At 46.7% G+C, this 19823-nt stretch overlaps 1 protein-coding gene across 3 annotated transcripts in view; it reads left to right on the plus strand.

The window, feature by feature from the left end:
* The window catches only part of MYO10 (myosin X), a 199964-nt gene that overhangs the window by 162456 nt on the left and 17685 nt on the right, over nt 1–19823 (plus strand). For all 3 annotated transcript variants that reach the window (XM_059694746.1, XM_059694748.1, XM_059694747.1), the window contains 8 exons: nt 3140–3246; nt 4133–4366; nt 4723–4768; nt 5474–6340; nt 7150–7273; nt 12078–12321; nt 16171–16266; nt 19090–19183. In XM_059694746.1, coding sequence (XP_059550729.1) covers nt 3140–3246; nt 4133–4366; nt 4723–4768; nt 5474–6340; nt 7150–7273; nt 12078–12321; nt 16171–16266; nt 19090–19183 — 1812 coding nt within the window. The remainder of the gene's footprint in view (nt 1–3139; nt 3247–4132; nt 4367–4722; nt 4769–5473; nt 6341–7149; nt 7274–12077; nt 12322–16170; nt 16267–19089; nt 19184–19823) is intronic.

Consider the following 19823-nt stretch of genomic DNA (forward strand, 5'->3'; position numbering starts at 1 on the left):
AATACATCATCTGTATATTGTATTGTGTGTTTACCACCCTAAATCAAGTCTCCTTCCATCACCATTTCTCTCCCTTTTCCCTTCTTCTACCTCCCCCCACCTCCCTTCTCTTTGTTTTCTTATAAAGGCACTAATCCATCATGTGGCCTCACCCGCCTGACCTTATCACAACTTAATTACTTCTTCAAAGTCCTACCTCCAAATACCATCACTTTGAGCCTTAGGGCTTCAGCATAAGATGCTGGTAGGGACACCAACATCCAGTCCATCATAACATTGACCAATGTGGGAGCAATAACAGGTATTTGGACATCACCTCAGGGCCACTCAGCAAGGGAAAGTGTATAATGGACATTCTCTTCTGCTCCTGAGTTATTCTGACTGGCCAGGGATTTAAGGTCCAAGCATCTAGTAAGGTAGAGATGGTGTGCAGAGGTATTTATTAGTGACCTATTGCTGAGTAACAAACGGGTACAAACGTTAATTATCTCAGTACCTGTGGACCAGGGGTCCAGGCATGGCTACTGCAGGCTCCCCTCAGGGTCTCCAAGCCGCAGTCAGAATTCCTTCCAGGGCTGCCTTTGCCTCTGGAGCTCAGTCCTCTCCCAAGTGTGCGTAGTGCCAGATTCCACTTCTTTGCAGGTGGGGGAGTGAGGTTCCCATTTGCTTTCTGGCTGTCACCTGCAGCTGCTCCCTACTTCTAGAAAACCCCCTCCCCAAGTTCTTGACCACATGGCCCCTTCTCCAACCTTCCCACAGCATGGCAGTTTCCTAAGATGGAGTCTTATATAATGTGACATGTTCACAAAAGTGACTTCCCATCACCTTTGCCATATTCTGTGGGCTAGAGGAAGTCACAGGTTCCACCCACACTGCTCAGAGCAAACAAAGTAACTCATTGGGGGTCACCTTGTGGTGTGGTGTGTCCTCACAGGTTTATGGGTCTCTCTACCTAGAATTCTGCTCCCCCTCCTACTTCATCCAACTCATCCTTCAGTTACCGACTGAGATGCAGATTTTGACAGGAATCCTTTCTGACATTCTTCAGGTACCCCATCCCAAAAGCTCACCCCAGAACTGGGTTAAACCCCTCCTCTGTCATCTCACCTCATCCAATTTTGGGCCCAGTTGTAATATCCTGTCATTGCCTGTGGATTTCTCTACAGTTCCCCAGTAGAGAATGTGGAGTTACTTGTTGGTTCTACACACTGCACATAGTAGGAGCTCAATCAGTGGCACAAGGATGCCATGCATTTAATCACGCAAGGAAGACTTCTAGAGAAGATGGCGCAGGGGCAGCTCTTGGCAGTATAATGTAGTCTGCTTTGATTTCTTTCTTTTTTTAACCAGAAAGATATCCTATTCTCTATAAACAGATATCCTCCTCCCATCTCACTGCTTGATATAGTGTAGTAGCATCAAAGATCACAGTGACTCGGCCAGCCAGTAAGAGTCCCTGCTGAGCTCTGAGGATTCAGTGTAGCTTCACTTACAACTTTCCTTATGGGAGCCCAGCCCAAGCCAGGCTTGGGAGCTGGCATAGCACAGGGGACACAGAGACATAAAGACATGGGCATGGCCCTCAGTTTACTGTGTTGCTGGGGGACAAGACGTCCACATACAACTGAAGAGTCATCCTTTAACGAATGAGAACACAGCTTCTCCAGGAGAGAGCTCCCCGTGGGCTGACATGATCAGGGAAGTAGTCAAAAAGAGGAGTCTTTAAAGAAGACTTAAGTTGTGATTGGTAAAACACTGGAAGAAGAAGTAGGAAGGAAGCTTATCAATTCACAGAAAGTTAGGAGGTAAATGGAAACAGAGCATGCGAATAGTGTACACTAAGTAGCTTTGGCCTTAACCGACCACCATTTGACTTAATTATACCATTAGCGTGTGTGTGTCGGTCGGTATTGCTGCCAGAATGTCTTTGCATTTAAAGCCTTGAACCTCTGATGAGCATCTGGATTTTCTGGTAATTTCTGCAATTATAGGAAGAAGACTGTACAAAAAACTACTTAGGAGCATTACTTGTGGTGGTTTTACACATGCTGGGGGACCCAGGGCAGGAGTAGGTAAGGCCGTGGGTCACAGGTGGTCGGATTCTTTCGTTCCTTTTTTGGCCCAATGTCTGGGAGCAGGCAGAGCAGAGTCTGGGAAAATGTGCCATCAAGAGGACATAATACGTCATGATAGACCAGGATCATCAACCACAGGAGCGTAAATTACAAAATCATGAGAGAGAGAGGTTGTCATCCAGCTCCCTCCTCCAACCAAAATGCCCTCATGCTGACCGTTCATAGAAAAGCATATAAATATGTGGCACTAGTTTTTGGTTTTTTATAGGGAACTTCTTATTCGTGTATTAAATCTGAAATTGCATAATTAAAAGGTTGATTGAGGGATTATTTTTTTCAAAAATATTTTTTCAAAAGTTATTAACGTTGAGAAACAGCCATGCGAAAAAGAGGCACTCTGATCCCTCCCCCACGCTCCCCCTGACTCTCCCGTGTGAGAGGGTCCGCCCTGTACAAGGAGGAGGAAGGCATCCTTATCACCAGAGGTGGGAGTGGAGGCTGGGGAGGCTGCGGGAAGAAACTAGTTCCTTCGCTAGCTTGTTGCCCCAAACACAAACGCCTTTGCTTTGTCTAATCGTCATGAGTAATTGTCTCTGTGCCTAAAACGGGCGTCTGAGCTGCCTGCTCTGGTCACTTCGGGGCCCATTTCTGTGAGACCGCCATGTGGACGTCATTATATTTGTTTTTCCTCCTGTTAATCTGCCTTGAGTCAGTTTAATTGTTAGATCAACCAAAAGAACTAAGAAGGGCAGGGAGGAAAACTTTCCCTCCTTGACTGTATAAATACTGAATCATGATGTCCACCTGAAACTAATTTAATGTTATGTGTTAGTTTATTCCTCTGTGAAAAAGTAACAAGGCCCTTCCCCACGGGGAGAGGAAAGCATGGGGCTGGAAAGCGTGGCTGTGTGTGCTCAGAGCAAAGTTAAGGCGAGGGGAGAAAAGGCCTAACACTCCCTGCCGGCCCTCCCTCCCCCTTCCCCCCCAGATATCTCTGACTCAGAGATGCCTGCCTTCTACCAGCCACCTGCCTTGGATCTGACATGTCACTCCCTCCTGGACAGGTCTTCCTTCGAGAGTCCTTGGAGCAGAAACTGGAGAGGCTGCGGGAGGAGGAAGTTACCCGGGCGGCCATGGTGATCCGGGCCCACGTCTTGGGCTACTTGGCACGGTAAGAGGCATCGGCGGGGAGAAGGTGTTAAGCTCCATGCGGCCTTCCCAATATAATCCATCAGGTGGGATAGGCTGGCCGAGTGCTTTTCCTTAAAGGGGACCTGGCTGGAAGGTTAGGATGGGGTGAAGGAGAGCCCCAGGTCAGCGCTCCTGTCTCGAGATGCCAGGTGCCTATTTAGCTTGCCCTTGGCAGAGAGTAGGAAAGGGGGCCCCTAACGTCTCGATGAGAGCACTGGGATTAGGGGACCGTGCTGAGATGCTTAAATTGCTTCCCAGGTTCATCTTCCTGGCATACGGAAGCCAGAGGCAGCCTGGCTGTTGTCTTTGGTATTTTGGCTGTTGATATTGGTGTCTCGTTGGGTCCACAGAGGCCCACCTTCAGTGTTTACCAAAGAAGGCAGCATCTCTTCGTGTGCGGTTGAGTTCTGCCCACCTCTGTGGACCAGCCTGCCACCTGTGACCTCACACTGTTACATGTTCTGCAGTCCGAAGCTGTCCTGCTGTGGCGAGTTTTTTGTTGTTGTTTTCCCCCCTTCGTCACAACAGGGGGATATATCTTTAAAAATCTCTTTTGGTCCTGTTTACAACCCAACTTCCTGCCAGAACTTTTCAAAGTCAGCATTAGGGATTATGTGTTTATTTTCAGCCAAGATCATGATAGGGTTCTGGCTTTCCTTTTGTTTGTTATTATTCTTTTGTTTTTCTTCTGCCTTGGTTTTGCCCAAAGGGGCCTCCTGTTTGAGACAGACTCTATAATGAGAGCATCTTCCCAAATGAGGTCCTGTTCTTTTGTCTCATGGCACCAACGGAAACTCACTCGAAGGGCTCGAAGCCTCATTGCCTCCACAGTTATTCTGTTGTGCTGTTTTTGTTTTCATTTTCAGAAAGCAGTACAGGAAGGTCCTTTCTTGTGTGGTGATGATCCAGAAGAATTACAGAGCATTCCTGCTGAGGAGGCGATTTCTGCACCTGCGAAGGGCAGCCATCGTTTTCCAGAAGCAGGTCCGAGGTCAGATGGCCCGGCGGGTGTACAGACAGCTGCTGGCGGAGAAGCGGGAGGCGGAAGCAAAGAGGAGACGGGAGGAAGAGGAGAAGAGGAGGCGGGAGCAAGAGGAAAGGTATGTTGCCTTTGGGTGACACAGAAGGACACCTGTTGAGTTGGAGGCTCGGTACCCATCCTCACCCAGGAGTTCCCCATGCATGCTGCCGAAACCTGCTGGTGGAAACAGTAGCTTCTGGTGGCTCAAATGGAAAATTTCTTGGCAGCATTGAGAAGCTGGTTCTGTGTGTGTTTTTATTTCATGCACAGAATAAATATATTGCCAAAGGAAGAGGCCCCATCCATCATGCTTTCTCAGTTGTCTCAGCAAAGCTTTTTAAAGAAAATTAGCTGTCTCTGACATGTGGTTCTGGGATTTTTTTTTCTTTTCATCATGTTTGTTTATTTTCACTGTCTTTTCTTTGCTGTTTTTAGAGAAAGAGAGAGGGCACGAAGAGAAGCTGAGCTCCACGCCCAACAGGTGACAAATGCAGGGACAATGTGGCATCTCATCCGTCGGTTTCCTTCCCACTTCCAACACTTTGACTCAGAGTGTCTTCCTATAGAGACGTAGGAAGAACACTGGGAGAGATGTTTATGGTGCAATTTCTAACCCAGTACAGTGGGGTGAAAATTAGTGCATGTCTAAGATTTTAGTGTGAATCATGGCAGCATAACTTCTCTAAACCAATGTCTGCGTTAGTGTGCTCGGGCCATAATGAAGTTACCATAGCCCCGGTGGGTTAAACAATAGAAATTGATTTTCTCACCATTCGAGGTCTAGAAGTCTAAGATGAAGATGTCGGAGGTTGGGTTTCTTCTGAGGCCTGTCTCCTTAGCTGGCAGGTGCCCACCTCCTTGCCGTGTTATCACATGGTCTTGCATCTGTGCCTGCGTCCCTGGTGTCCCTCTGTGTCCAATCTCCTCTTACAGGGACACCAGTCAGGTTGGATTAGGGCCCCACCTCACAACCTCCTTCTAACTCAATTGCCTCTTTAAAGGCTCGGTCTCCAAATACAGACACCTTCCGAGCTCCTGAGGGTTAGTTAAGGCTTCCACATGTCAACTTGTGGGTGGTGATCACAATGTTAGCCCAAAACAGCCTGTGGTGGTTTGTTACTGCAGAGGAGGAGCGATGCTTGTCCTCTTGTTGCTGACACCTAACGCCTCCTTCCCCTCCGTCCAGGAGGCAGCGAAACGGAAGCGGCAGGAGCTGGAAGCCTTACAGAAGAGCCAGAGGCAAGCTGAACTCCACCGGGAGCTGGAGAAGCAGAAGGAAAACAAGCAGGTGGAAGAGATCCTCCGCCTGGAGAAGGAAATCGAGGACCTGCAGCGCATGAAGGAGCGGCAGGAGCTGTCCCTGACCGAGTCCTCCCTGCAGAAGCTGCAGCAGCTGCGCGACCAGGAGCTCAAGAGGCTGGAGGACGAGGCCTGCCGCGCCGCCCAGGAGTTCCTGGAGTCGCTCAACTTCGACGAGATCGACGAGTGCGTCCGCAACATCGAGCGCTCGCTGTCGGTGGGCAGTGAGTTTTCCGGGGAGCTGGGTGACCTCGCCGAGAGTGCAAGTGGGGAGAAGCCCACCTTCAACTTCAGCCAGCCCTACCCGGAGGAGGAGGTGGACGAGGGCTTCGAGGCCGAGGACGATGCCTTCAAGGACTCGCCCAACCCCAGCGAGCACGGCCACTCGGACCAGCGAACAAGTGGCATCCGGACCAGCGACGAGTCCTCGGAGGAGGACCCCTACATGAATGAGACGGTGATGCCCACCAGCCCCAGTGCCGACAGCACCGTGCTCCTGGCCCCCTCGGAGCAGAGCTCCTCCAGCGGGGAGCCCACCTACTGCCTGCCCCAGAACGCGGGGGGCCTCCCCTCCCCGGAGGGCGACTACGACTACGACCAGGACGACTATGAGGACGGCGCCGTCACCTCCAGCAGCAGCGTGACCTTCTCCAACTCCTACAGCAGCCAGTGGTCCCCAGACTACCGGTGCTCCGTGGGGACCTACAACAGCTCCGGGGCCTACCGCTTTAGCTCCGAAGGGGCGCAGTCCTCGGTGAGTACCCTCTCCCCTGGGGGCCCCGGCTGCCCCCCACAGGGATAGGAGCTGTCCTGAGCCACACCCCTGCTGCTCCATCCCTTGGACCATGCCAGGATTTCAGAGTCAGGCCCTTAAATCTGATCTCAAACCACTTTCTCTTCCCCAAAGCAATCGGATTAGTAAATGGAACTTGGATGTGTCTGTTGTAGATCAAACACAAAGCGCAGCACTGCATTTTGCCCAAAGCCTAAGGAGACTTTGGCTGTGTCTGTCACTGCTTTGCAGCCAGTTGGGAACCGAGACCTGCCCTGATTGGAACCAGAAGAGCCAAGGGCATTTTGGAGAACTCTCCTCACAGTAGCTTCACAGTCCCCACCACAGGATGTCGAAGGGAGGAATCTTTCAGGGCTAAACATGCCCTTTCCAGAGTCTATATTTATTTATCACTTATTTTTAACCCCACCCTACCCCTACCCCCTTATTGGCCATGCATTGAATACTGCCTTGACTTTCTAAGACTTGATATTTTTAGCTTGGTAATTTAAAGGGAGTTAACTCTTGCATGGTTTGATGAAAATTAGGCCTTTCCACAGCAGTGTTGTTTTTCGAGTAGATGGCTTTTGGGTTAAAGTATGCCTAGCATTTTTTGTATCTGTGCAAGGGGCCACGTGAATGTTTTGGCGACCATGCCACTGTAATGTTATGAACCCTGTGTCTCTTCCTTGTCGGTGGTTTTAATTTTTCTCAATGCGGGTCGATGCTGGGCGCGTTTGTGCCTGCTCTCTGGTTTTCTTGCTCACTATTGCTCTCTCCTTCTCGTCCAGTTTGAAGACAGTGAAGAGGACTTTGACTCGAGGTTCGACACGGACGATGAACTTTCCTACCGGCGGGACTCTGTGTACAGCTGTGTCACACTGCCTTACTTCCACAGCTTTCTGTACATGAAAGGTATGAGCTGCAGCCACCAGGGCCATGGGTCTGGGTGGAGCGATGGGATGTTGAGATTGTGTTTTCACAGAGGCTGATTGAGGGGGTTGGAAATATCACCCTACCTACCCCTCACCTGGTATCAGGTTCCCTAGCTGTGTGGAGGATGCCATGGTGGTGTGACATGGGTGGCACGGTAACACCAGGGAGAACGTTGCCTTGACTCCCCTCCGTTGGTGCAGTGTCAGGACAGAGTTGACAGCCATGTTACCAGGGATGAGAGTTACAGTTGGACACTGTGATTGCTGTTGAACTTGGGATGTACTGCACTGCACCTTACTCCTTGGGGACCTTGGGCCACGCTCCTTTTGGAAAGCACATACATCTCTGGAAATGACCTTGTACTCGTGCCTGATTCACGATCCACTCTGACCTCCGATTGAGTGACCAAGGTCATGAGAAACCATAATTGTCACCAGGTTTTGATAGGAGTTCCACATGGATCGTTAGAAAAGGGGGCCGTCATGTTTCTCGCATGGCCCTGGACTGGATGAGGGGGAAGAGCCCAAATCTCGGGGATAGGGCAGGGGAGACAGGAACCATGGTGCTCAGATGATGTCCTTCACTTTGTGGCCCTTTCTTTTCTCCCATTTTCTGTGTCCCCAGGATCCAGTTTTTTGTTTTCTCTGCCCCTTTTCTTCACTCTCTTTCTATGACCATCTTTATTCACTTTTCCTTTTCTTTTTCACTCCATGAAAAACTTGATTCTGTTTTCCTTTTCTCTGTTTCTTCTGTTCTTTGCCTGTGCTTCTCTCTTCTATCGGCATCCCCCCACCCCCATGCCCCCATATCTCTTTTGTCCTCAATATTTTTTTCTATTCTTACGTTTTTCTTTTATTTGGTTTTACCCCCCTACTTCTGCACCCCTTCTTCAAAACTGGTCTGGCTACTAACATCAGTCCTGCTGTTCTCAGCCTCCAATCCCCAAGGTGCGCATGGAAACCACCATGTTTGTTTTAGGGGGATCTGCCTATTGCTTGAGGTCACTGGTTGGTGAAAATTTTTATAGGAGCCTGAGGATGACAAAGATTGAGAAAGTCTAGCCAGGTGACCTAGTTAGCATTGGATCACTCGATAAAGAACAACAGGTAATCAAAAATTAGGACCTAATAATCCAATAACTATATAACCATAGCTATTAAGATTTTTCTCATCCATCTCTCAGAATAAATATAAGCTTTTTATTAATAATGTATTTCCCTCTCCCAATTAATTATAGTTCCTAAGTTAGCTTTAAGATTTCCTATATCAGTATAGCACTCTTATTTATAATACTAGTGACCCAGTGCGTGAAATTTGTGCACGGAGGGGAGGAGGTTTCCTCAGCCCAGCCTGCACCGTCTCCAATCGGGGACCTCTTGGGGGATGTCCGACTGCTGGCAGTCAGACATCCCTCTTACAACCTGGGACTGCTGGCTCCTAACCACTCACCTGCCTGCCTGCCTGATCGTCCCTAACTGTCTCTGCCTGCCTGCCTGATGCCCCCACCTGCCCTCCCCTGCAGGCCTGATCTCACCCTCAACTGCCCTCCTCTGCCAGAAAATTTGGTTCTGATTTATCGGTTTCTATGCCAATCAGCATCAAAAGCTCCGCCTCCTAGGTAGCCATTGGCTCCTCACACTTCACCCAGATTTGGTTCTGATTGGTCGGTTTCTATGCCAGTCAGCGTCTCTGGGCCTATAGCAGGGCCTGATCAGAAAGGCGAGGCTGATCAGCAGCCCTGGTGGAGGCCTGGAGAGAAATGGAGGCACGGCTGCTGGCCCAGCCCAGAGAGAGAGAGGCAAGTGCTGAGCAATAGCTGCGGATCAGACCCTGATTCTCTCTTCAGGCCTCTCTCTGGGCCTGATTCACAGCCCCCTCAGCAGTCAGTGTTGGGTCACCGCGCCTGCAGCCGCAGCTGACTGCAGGGCTGACTTCCGGTTGGTTGAGCCTCCGGTTATGACAGACTCAGGGTATTTATATATTAAGATGTGGCATTGACTTAATACATAGTTGTCTGATTAAGACAAATGACATTAGGAAAAAGTAAACATGCATTCAGAGCATTACATTTCAACATTAAAGCATTAAAAAGCTCAAGAAGGTAAACAAGTGAATTTTTGGCAAACTCATCTCTTAAAAAAAGTTATTATGTAAATGCATCATTAAATCTAAATAAAGCTGTGGTCAGAAAAGATCAAGAGAAACCATCCTATATAATAAAAGCCCAGTGACCAAAACGGCGGAACGGCCAGAGACCAGAATGACCACATTCTTCACCCTGGCTGGCCCTGGCCCCCAGTGAGCAGTTAGGGGCGATCAGGCAGGCAGGAGAGCAGTTAGGGAGGATCAGGCAGGCAGGCAGAGGCAGTTAGGAGTGATCAGGCAGGCAGGTGAGTGTTAGGGGTGATTAGGCAGGTAGGTATAGTGGTTAGGGGTGATCAGGCAGGCTGGTGAGTGGTTAGGGATGATCAGGCAGGCAAGCTGAGTGTTTAGGGGCGATCAGGCAGGCAGGCAGGCAAGCAGTTAGGAACCAGTGGTCCCGGATTGCAAGAGGAATGTCCAACTGCCAGTTTAGGCTCAATCCGCAGGGATCTCTGTGGGATTGGGCCTAAACCAGCAGTCGGACATCCCCCGAAAGGACCTGGATTGAGAGAGGGTGCAGGCCAGGCTGAGGGACCCCCTTTTCCACCTCCTGTGCACAAATTTTGTGCACTGGGCCTCTCTAGTTAATAAAGAAAATAGAGAAAATCTAACCACCTGCCTATTCATCTACCAAAGGTGTTTGCAGTTGAACATTAATAGCATTGCATCAAATTCTCTAAATGAAGGATTGTTGAGAGAGCATCCAGAACTGCAGTGGAAGGACTGGGAACAAGTCCTATTAACAGCATAAGACAGTGGTGGCGAACCTATGACACATATGTCAGAGGTGACACGCGAACTCATTTTTTTTGGTTGATTTTTCTTTGTTAAATGGCATTTAAATATATAAAATAAAATATAAGTCTTTGTTTTACCATGGTTGCAAATATCAAAAAATTTCTATATGTGACACAGTACCAGAGTTAAGTTAGGGTTTTTCAAAATGCTGACATGCCAAGCTCAAAAGGTTCGCCATCACTGGCATAAAAGCAACAGAGTGAATACACTAGCAGTGGGGGCTATGGTGATAACTGATCTAATCTGTCTTTGAAACAACTGTGAATAACCTTTATCATTTAAAGACAATAAGATAACAGAATAACTTTGTATTACGGTTTCCTCTGGACTTGTTTGAGAAACCCAGATTAAAGTCACAAATCAAAAAGAAAAGAAAGTCTTGGTAGTCTTTGGCAAGTTTGCTGTTTGTTAGGAAATGGCTCTGGAGCTTGGCATGACCACAAAGACTTCTCAGCCAGGTGAGCAAGCAGTGCTCGAGATACTAGAAAAGGCAGCAATTTGTATTGCTCAACGAAGCAGGTGCTCTCTGCACACCAGACAAAGGAAGGCAGTGTTGTCATTGCCTTATCTGTTCTAATGTGAGATTTAGATCTATAATCATTGAAGAAATTAATCTGAGGTCCTTTATTTAAATTTATTTCTAATATGTAAAAGAAAAATACCTTCTTTATACTTTCAATATCCATGTTTAAATGTCTCTTACTTTTAATTACTGGCTAGTTAAAAAAGATGTGGAGATTTTATAATAAACTATTGATGTAGATTATGTTCTTCAGTGGATACATTAAAACAGATTTTTAAAATATATATTTTTATTGATTTCAGAGAGGAAGGGAGAGAGAGAGAAAAAAAGAAACATCAATGATAATAGAGAATCATTGATTGGCTGCCTTCTGCATAGCCCCCTCCCCCCCAATACTGGGGATCAAGCCCGCAACCCAGGCATATGCCCTTGGCCAGAATCGAACCTGGGACCTTTCAGTCCACAGATTGACACTCTGTCCACTGAGCCAAACCAGCTAGGGCTAAAATAGATTTTTGAATGATGGCAGTAAGAGTGTCCTTGAAAAGTCTAGACTACTAAGATAAAATTATCCTGCTAGAAAGGTATTAGAAATATTTTTTATCTTACCAAAATGACATCTGTATATCTTTGTCTCCTTGTATAATTTTGCTCAACCAAAAAAAAACACAAAAAAACAAAGTGTCCCACTAAATAAGTTATAGCTAACCTCATTTTTTTAGGTCTAATTACAATTCACTTTGGAGTCTTACTTTATTTCATATTCTAAATCGTATACTTTATACATGTCGTTGTCAGATGTTGCTGCTTTTTTCTTTAAGATGTGTTTATCCAAAAAAGTATATTTTATTTTCCTATGTAAGTTAGAGTTTATTGCTAAACTAGCTAAGCTACAAAATCACTGATAAGTCATGTTATGTTGACCAAACAGGAAGGAATGTATAAACTTTGAAACCATTTTAAGCTAATTTCCCCTTGGGGCATTTGAAGGTAAGCATACAGAAGTGGTTCTCGTCCCATGGCCCTGACTCATTGCAGGGTTAGATGTCAGTCAGCATAAGAAGGGGAAACATTCTTGTATCACCCATCCAAGCTAGTGTAATATGAAGCCAGCACCCCCTGAACAAGCCAGCACCCCCTGAACAAGCCAGCACCCCCTGAACAAGCCAGCAGTGCCACCATCCTTCATTGAGGGGTGTCTGAGGGCAGGTCACCTGTGGCAAAATAAAGGACAGGCCAAACCTTAAGACCAACTGATATTGTCATCCAATTTGATTGGCTCTTTTTAAACCCCTCCCTACCCGATCTTGGGGGGAACAGGTGGCCTAATGAACTCCTGGAAACGCCGCTGGTGCGTCCTGAAGGACGAGACCTTCCTGTGGTTCCGCTCCAAGCAGGAGGCCCTCAAGCAAGGCTGGCTGCACAAGAAAGGCGGCGGCTCCTCCACGCTGTCCAGGAGGAACTGGAAGAGGCGCTGGTTCGTCCTGCGCCAGTCCAAGCTGATGTACTTTGAAAACGACAGCGAGGAGAAACTCAAGGGCACCGTGGAAATCCGGACGGCAAAGTAGGTTGATGAGCCTTGGATGTGGCCCAGTGGGTGGTGCTCTGGGGCGGCTGGATCATCTGTGCTGGTGCCTACAAAGCCAGCCGGTGCGAGTTCGCCGCGGCAGGGGGCTGTAGTAGGGGTCGAGTGCGTCCCAACCATTCACTTCAGTGGCGTGCTTGATGAGGAAACGAAGGAAGGACTTCATCCGTGAACAGGTCACTTCCTGTGGTTACATTCAAACATTTGGTTCTTGTTTGTAAGATGCTGGTTGGACATGTAACTAGCCCACTGGAGCCATGATTGGTTGTTTGCAGGGATCATGGTTGAACGATTGGCTGAGAATCTCTTTATCATCCTTTTATTGGTCAACATACCACTTTCAATTCTCGTACACTCCCAGCTGTGCCAACAGATTGCTGAATTGGGAGCCGACTGCCAATCTGGAGGTGTTTTTTGTTTTGGGGTGTTTTTTTTTGTCCTGTGTTGTTTTTAAAGATATAGTTGACATATCAGTTATATAGCATTATATCAGTTTCAGGTACACAACCTAGAGATTTGGTATTTGTATATATTGCAAAATGATTATCAGCCCATAGTTATATATTTTTTTCTTGTGATAAGAACTTTTAAGATCTACTTTCTTAACAGCTTTCAAAATATGCAATATGTGTTATTGACGATAGTCACCATGCTGTACATTGCATTCCTTCAGCTTATTTATTTTATAACAGAGTTTTTACTTTTGACCATCCTCACCCATTTTTTTGTACTTGCTGATGACCTTTCCCACATGAGGTGGTTTTTGAAATGAAGCATTTGTCTTCTACCCATGGTGGCTATATACCATCTTCTTTCTCAGCAATGAGCGAAGCAGAGCTGGTCTTTGAACCCAAGAAGACCCCTTTCTCTGTCGCCCTCTTGGTGCAAAGCATTTGAGCGCCTATTATTTTTGTTAAAAATTAAGTAAGGTTTTTCAGCCCTAACCGGTTTGGCTCAGTGGAAAGAGCATTGGCCTATGGACCGAAGGGTCTCAGGTTTGATTCCTGTCAACGGCACTTAACCTTGGTTGCAGGCTCAATCCTTGGCCCTAGTCAGGACATGTGCAGGAGGCGACCATTCAATGTGTCTCTCGCATCAGTGTTTCTCTCTCTGTCTCTCCCATCCCTTCCACTCTCTCTAAAAATAAATGGAAAAATATCCTCGAGGTGAGGATTTAACAACAATAAATACATAAATACATACATACATACATACATACATACATACATACATACAGTGTTTCCAAATCCCCTTTGTAAAAAAAAAAAAGTAAGATTTTCAGAAAATGTTGGAGTTACGGGCAGCTGGAAACTGGATGCTAAGCATAAAACTTGTTTAGCATAACCTGTGGCCATACCCCACTTGAGCAACCTCATGTATTTAGAAAACTGGTAATATAAGCTTAGAGAGATCAAATGAACTCCTGAAGTCATGAGTCCTGAAAGTAATCATCCAGCCTGATCAGCTTTAGAAAGTGATTCATGAAAAAGTGGAACGTTAAACAAGAAGAGGAAAGTGTTTGGGGTATTTACAGACAGATAATGAAATGCAGACGGCTGAGGGCTGGACTTTTCTGGGCTGCCTCGGGGCTGCGTTCATTGTAGGAGCCCATGCTCTGTTTGAACCTGAATCCCCCAAGCAGTTTTCACAGATGGCACAGCTCTTTGCCTCATGCAGTCTTCCCTCAGCCTGTAGGCCATGATGTTCCTCTTTATTCACCCCGTCGGAGGGGGGCCCACTGATGGCAGGAAGCTGCAAGAAGCATGTGGGTCGTGGTCTTGGGTTTTACACATTGTATGTTATGTTGTATGTTCCTTTCTCACCTCACTCTGCTGCTTAATAAGCCCTGTTCCTCAGGTATTTGTAAAAGTTTCAGACTTGAGGAAAGGTTAGCTCTTAGCCATTTCTGTCACAGTCTCTAGAGCAGTGGTTCTCAACCTGTGGATCGCGACCCCTTCGGCGGTCAAACGACCCTTTCATAGGGGTCGCCTAAGACCATCCTGCATATCAGATATTTACATTACGATTCATAACAGTAGCAACAATACAGTTATGAAGTAGCAAAAAAAATAATTTTATGGTTGGGTCACAACATGAGGAACTGTATTTAAAGCCCAGAAGGTTGAGAACCACTGGGCTAGAGGCAGAGCATGAGTTGTTAGGGTTTCACCATATTAGGATTCTTTATTAAGATTAAGATTTTTATTTCCTATTTTGAAATGTTTTATTATAGAAAACTCCCGTCACATGCCAGAAGAAGAATATAATGAAATCCATGCACTCATTGCCCAGCTGTTAGCAGTTACCCACCATGGCCATAGTGTTTCGTTCATAACCCCACCCCACACTGCTCCCCTTACAAACTGCATTCTGTAAAGCAGGTTCCTGACATCCTGTAATGTCCTCTGTAAATATTTTAGTATACACTTGAAGATTAAGGCTCTTTTTAATATACAATCATGATCTTATTGTAACATTTAAAAATAACATTCACTCCTTATCATCTAAACTTGAATCATTGTTCAGATTTCCCCGGTCTTCTTATAAATGAAGTGTTCTTGATGGTTTGGGTTGGTTTATTTCTTCATATTAGAATCCCAGTAAGGCTTATAATTTTCAGACAGATCTCTCAAGTCCATTAATGTATAAATTCCCCCTCCATCTTCCTTTCCCTTACTACCTATTATTGAAGATGCTGCCTCACTTATCCTGTAGTTTCCAGACCACATTTCTTGTTGACCGTGGTCTTGATAACGTCATCTTACCCCACCTCCAAGGAAGCTTTCGCCAAAGGCAAGCCCAGGGTCCCACCCGCAGAGGGTTCCCGCCTGTGTTTTCTGATGTTTCCCAGGACTTAGGACCACGGCCTTGTAGCCAGACCACAGCCTTACCCCCTCAGCACTCGAGGTTGCCGACTGAGTTCCTGGGAGGCAAAGTGGCTAATCCAGGACGGCCTGGTCGGGACAGCTTTGCCCAGGGATTATCATCGTGCTCCAGGCTCCTGGCTGGTCCCTCCCCACTGCTCACTCTCACCTGCCACTTGGAAGAGGCATCCCAGACCACTCTGTAAAGACTCATCTTCTTGTTTAATATTTTATCTCATCTCAGTGATTCTGTCTATAAAGTTATACATTTATTTTTTTCTATCCAGTCCGACTGTTTAGTTTTGTAGATGTAAAATGAATGTTGTACTGTGAATAGTTGTACTATTCCAGTTGTCAAAGCAAGCTGGCTTTATCCCCAAGATCCCTCTTCAAATATTGCCCTCCCTGGGCCAGTCCTTTCTCTGCTGGTGTTTTGTCCGAATGTTGTTAGCCCCGTCCACCGACTTGAAACCTCTAGGGCTGTTTAGGGAGTGTTGGGATGACACCTCAATCCTGCTCTTGGCCCCAAAGTCCCCCATGGAAACAATGAGGCCGTGTCAGGTTGAGTACAGCAGAGGTGTCAGCCAAGGCCTCGAACCACAGTGTCATTTGGAAGCTGTGATGAACTGGGAAAGAACTCTGGCCAGCCCAGCCCCCATGGGGGTCCTTCCATTGAAGAGCTGTGGGAGGGACCACAGGAAGGGAAGGCCGGAGTGAGGCTGCCTTGTGAGGCCAGTGTGAGAAGAGAGGGGCCCCTCCCTCGGGAAGACTAGGAAGCTTGTACCCCTGACCAGGCCAGCAGTCCTGCCCCCTCTGCAGGAGAGAGGAGTCTGGCTCCCCCTAGAGGCCACATGAGGCTTAAATAGGTGTCCAACTCCGTCATCAGTTCGGTGAAATTGCTTTTCCCACTGATTGCTAAGAATTCTGTGTTCCTGAATTGCTATTGGCACTTTTCCCCCTGCAGAGAGATCATCGATAACACCAGCAAAGAGAACGGGATTGATATCATTATGGCCGATAGGACCTTCCACCTGATCGCCGAGTCCCCCGAAGATGCCAGGTAAGGCGGGCGCTGTGGCATCCACCTCACTGTAACTACCTCCTCACTCCTGTGCAGACCCGGGCGTCACCCAGATCACTGCTTACCCACTGGTTCTGAAAAGATCTGATTGATTTCTCAGTGGCGTCTTTCTGTTAGGATGGGTGAAGGACTGTTGAGTCATAAGAGACTGCTGTGCTTGTCCCCTGGGGAATTCTTCACTGAGCAGACCTGTCCACGAACAGCACCCCGTTCAGGATTCCCAGCTTCGAGTGCCACCTGCTCGATCCCTGTCGTCCCAGCTCAGGTGTTTAGTGTCACCAGCAGCCTGTGAAACCCGCAGCTACCCCAGCTGAGAGCCTGCCCTACCAGAGCTTCTGAGCTCTGAACGGGAACAGCTGGTGTTTGCTGAAGGATTGAAGAGGCAGGAGCATCAACCACCGGCTCTTTAGACGGATGAGAGTGCAGTGACATTTGGAAGGTGTTTAGTCTTGCTATGGAAGAATTCAGTAGGGTAGAAGAGACAGTTAACACGTAGAGAATTTACTGTACAGTGGGGCCTTGACTTACGAGTTTAATTCGTTCCGTGACAGAGCTCATAACTCAAATTACTCGTATGTCAAATCATAAAGTGAACGAGTGAGACACGTGATGCTGGGCTGATGTTGTGGCGTTCACTGTGAAGTTCGCTGCGCCAACTAGCGGTGGGGTATCTGAAGCTGGCTCGTAACCCGAATTTTAGCTCGCAACTCAAAGCAAAAAATCAGCCGAAGACGGCTTGTAACTCAAAAAACTTGTTAGTTGGGACACTCGTAAGTCAAGGCCCCACTGTATTTCAGGCCGTATTCTAAAGTCTGTAGGGTGAGGCTGGCGATCTCTGTCATCCACTCTGAGCAATGCCAGAGAAGACCTTCCAGTTTATGAGGGTGACATCCTTCAGCCGACATTCTTCCCTTTCCAGCTCACAAATCACCAGCTCTGCCCTTTGAACGCTTCTGTGCTGACACAACACCATGGCGAAAGGCATGAAGGGCAAAGAAAATACTAGTAGTTCTTCCCCCGGGGACAACCTGAAACCCTGCCGAGATCCACAGATTAGGACACAAACTGGAAAAACAAGCAAACCTGGGGATGCAGCCCATCATTCTGTCTGGGATGCATCGTGACCACGCGTGGGGGGATTTTTTGTTGTTTTTTTTGTTTGTTTTTTGTTTGTGGTCCAAGGAATGCCCACAGCTTTCAGCTGGATTACAGGCTCAGCACTTGGCAGCTGCCCGGTCTGTTTTGTGCCATGATGAACCTGCTAAATTTAACATTTGGAATATTTTAGCCAAGGACTTTTTCCCCTGACCAGTGGAACACAATTTTTAAAGTTTCTTTCAGAGCCCAGGTTACTCTGTACTGATTGAAAACTCGGCAGATTTTGTTTCTTTGATGTGTGCATGTGCGTGCGTGCGTGCGTGCGTGTGTGTGTGTGTGTGTGTTTGTGTGTGTGTGTGAGAGAGAGAGAGAGAGAGAGAGATCCCTGTGGCCTCCATCTTGCATGCATGTGTTTTTAGTGTTTAATTTGGGATATTTTTGAGCTTCCACATAAAACGATGACTGCAGTCTTGCCTCTGGGTTAACCAGAGTCAGTGAAGCAAATTGATGTTGGAAGTTTCCGTGTCTCCCTGTGTATGTTGAGTCTGTGTATGTTGAGTATTTTCAAGGGCATAGTCACATTTTTCTTCTGCAGGAATCCCAGGTGATAGATTTTAGTGCTTTTTTATAAATAATTCACATGGCTTGTCTTTACATATAGGTGCTACTGTTTTACTTAAATATCCGTGTGTTAAGTACTTTCTCCTCTGCCTTATTTAGTAGGAGTATGTATGTATGTCTTTTTTCTTTTTTCAGTTACAGTTTACATTTAATATTACTTTGTCTTACTTTCGGGTATACAGAATACTGGTTAGTCATGTACTTTACAGAGGGTCCCCCGATATTTCCAGAACTATTTGCCCCCCACAGGAGGAGGGCGTCCTAGCGTCTCTCCTGTTTGGTCCCGCTCACATTTTGTAGCTTAATAAATGTTGGATAGATGGACAGACAGTGGGATAGTCATGGTCGTTTTCCTTAAGCATGTATTGAATTTCTAGGTACATCATAACCTTTGTTCTGCTTGACTTTCCTGGGGTTGGCATGTTTTCCTTTATTATCTGATTCTGGTGGAAACAAGACAACTCTTCCAAAATGAGGATAGGAGAGTTCTCTGATCAAAATAAATGTCCATTTTCAACTTCAAGCAACGTTTTCTATTTCCAGCTCTCCTGTGGTTTTCTCCACGTTAGTAGAAATCGTCCGGTGGTTGGAAACCCCATCCTGGGGGTGCGGAGGGAAACTGGACTTCAAGTGCCCATTCTGAGAAGGCCCTACATTACTGGCCTTCTCACCTTGCAGTTTACTTCTCAAAAATGACAAAGCACTTGAATATTCCCAGGCTTTAAATAATCTCTTTAATCAGGATTTTTCACGACGTGTTCTGGGTAGAGCAGAAGGTTTCACGTTTCCTGCCAATTTCTCTAGGAACTCATGGTCATTGTTAAATGTCTGTAAAGGTCTGTGTGACTTGGAGGGAAGCCCATCCAATGATCTGAAATTGCAACAGCTGGGACTGGCGGGTACTTTGGCTCCTTCTCTTAACTTTGCTCCTTGGTGGTGGGAAACCCCATTTGCCCCGACGTGTAAGCAGGTTAACAGCACCGTTGGTCGGAGGCCCGGTTGTTTTCCTCCATGTATAAGGGCATTGCTGTGTGCAAATCCAGAGGTTGGCCACTGCTGACAGCCGCTCTCTCCTTCCCACAGCCAGTGGTTCAGCGTGCTGAGTCAGGTCCACGCGTCCACGGACCAGGAGATTCGGGAGATGCACGATGAGCAGGCAAACCCCCAGAATGCCGTGGTGAGTGAGCATCCGTGGGGTGGAGGTGATGCCCTGAGGGAGGCGAGGGAGCTGGGAATTTCTAGGCAATCTTTATGTTTAAAAGAACAGTATAGTAATTAAAGATTAAAATAGGAATATTCTGGCTAAAAAATCATACATAAGAACAGAATAAATTATACATTAGAAGTAGTAACAAGCCATTAAAAGAACAACAACAAAAAAATCCCAATTTTTACCAAATCATGGGAGCACATTACACTTTTCTTACCAGGACTTAGTGGATTTTGAATGGCATTCTGTCTTCGTCTGTCCCAGACACATATACAGAACCATAGAAATCTTATTTTAGAAATAAAGTCTTATCTTTTCGTAAGAAAAAAACATCAAAGTTTCTTAGCAAAATAAATGTAAAATTTAGTGACAGATCTTAGTCTAAATTAGAACACTTGTATTATCGAAAGAAGTTTGTAGACACTCCTCGCTGAATGCACTTTAAGAAAAAGACAGAAAGATTAATTTATAACTTTTCTAATGAGTGACCTGTAGCATCGGCCCTGCCTGGAAGCTGTCTGTACTCATTAAATACCTTCCTTAGGTAACTATCATGTTGCAGTTTACACAAAAAGGAGCCTTTGCTGGCCTGCTTGGAGGGCTGTGA

This window comes from Myotis daubentonii, chromosome 4 (assembly GCF_963259705.1).
Source record: "Myotis daubentonii chromosome 4, mMyoDau2.1, whole genome shotgun sequence".
Taxonomy (NCBI): Eukaryota; Metazoa; Chordata; class Mammalia; order Chiroptera; family Vespertilionidae; genus Myotis; species Myotis daubentonii.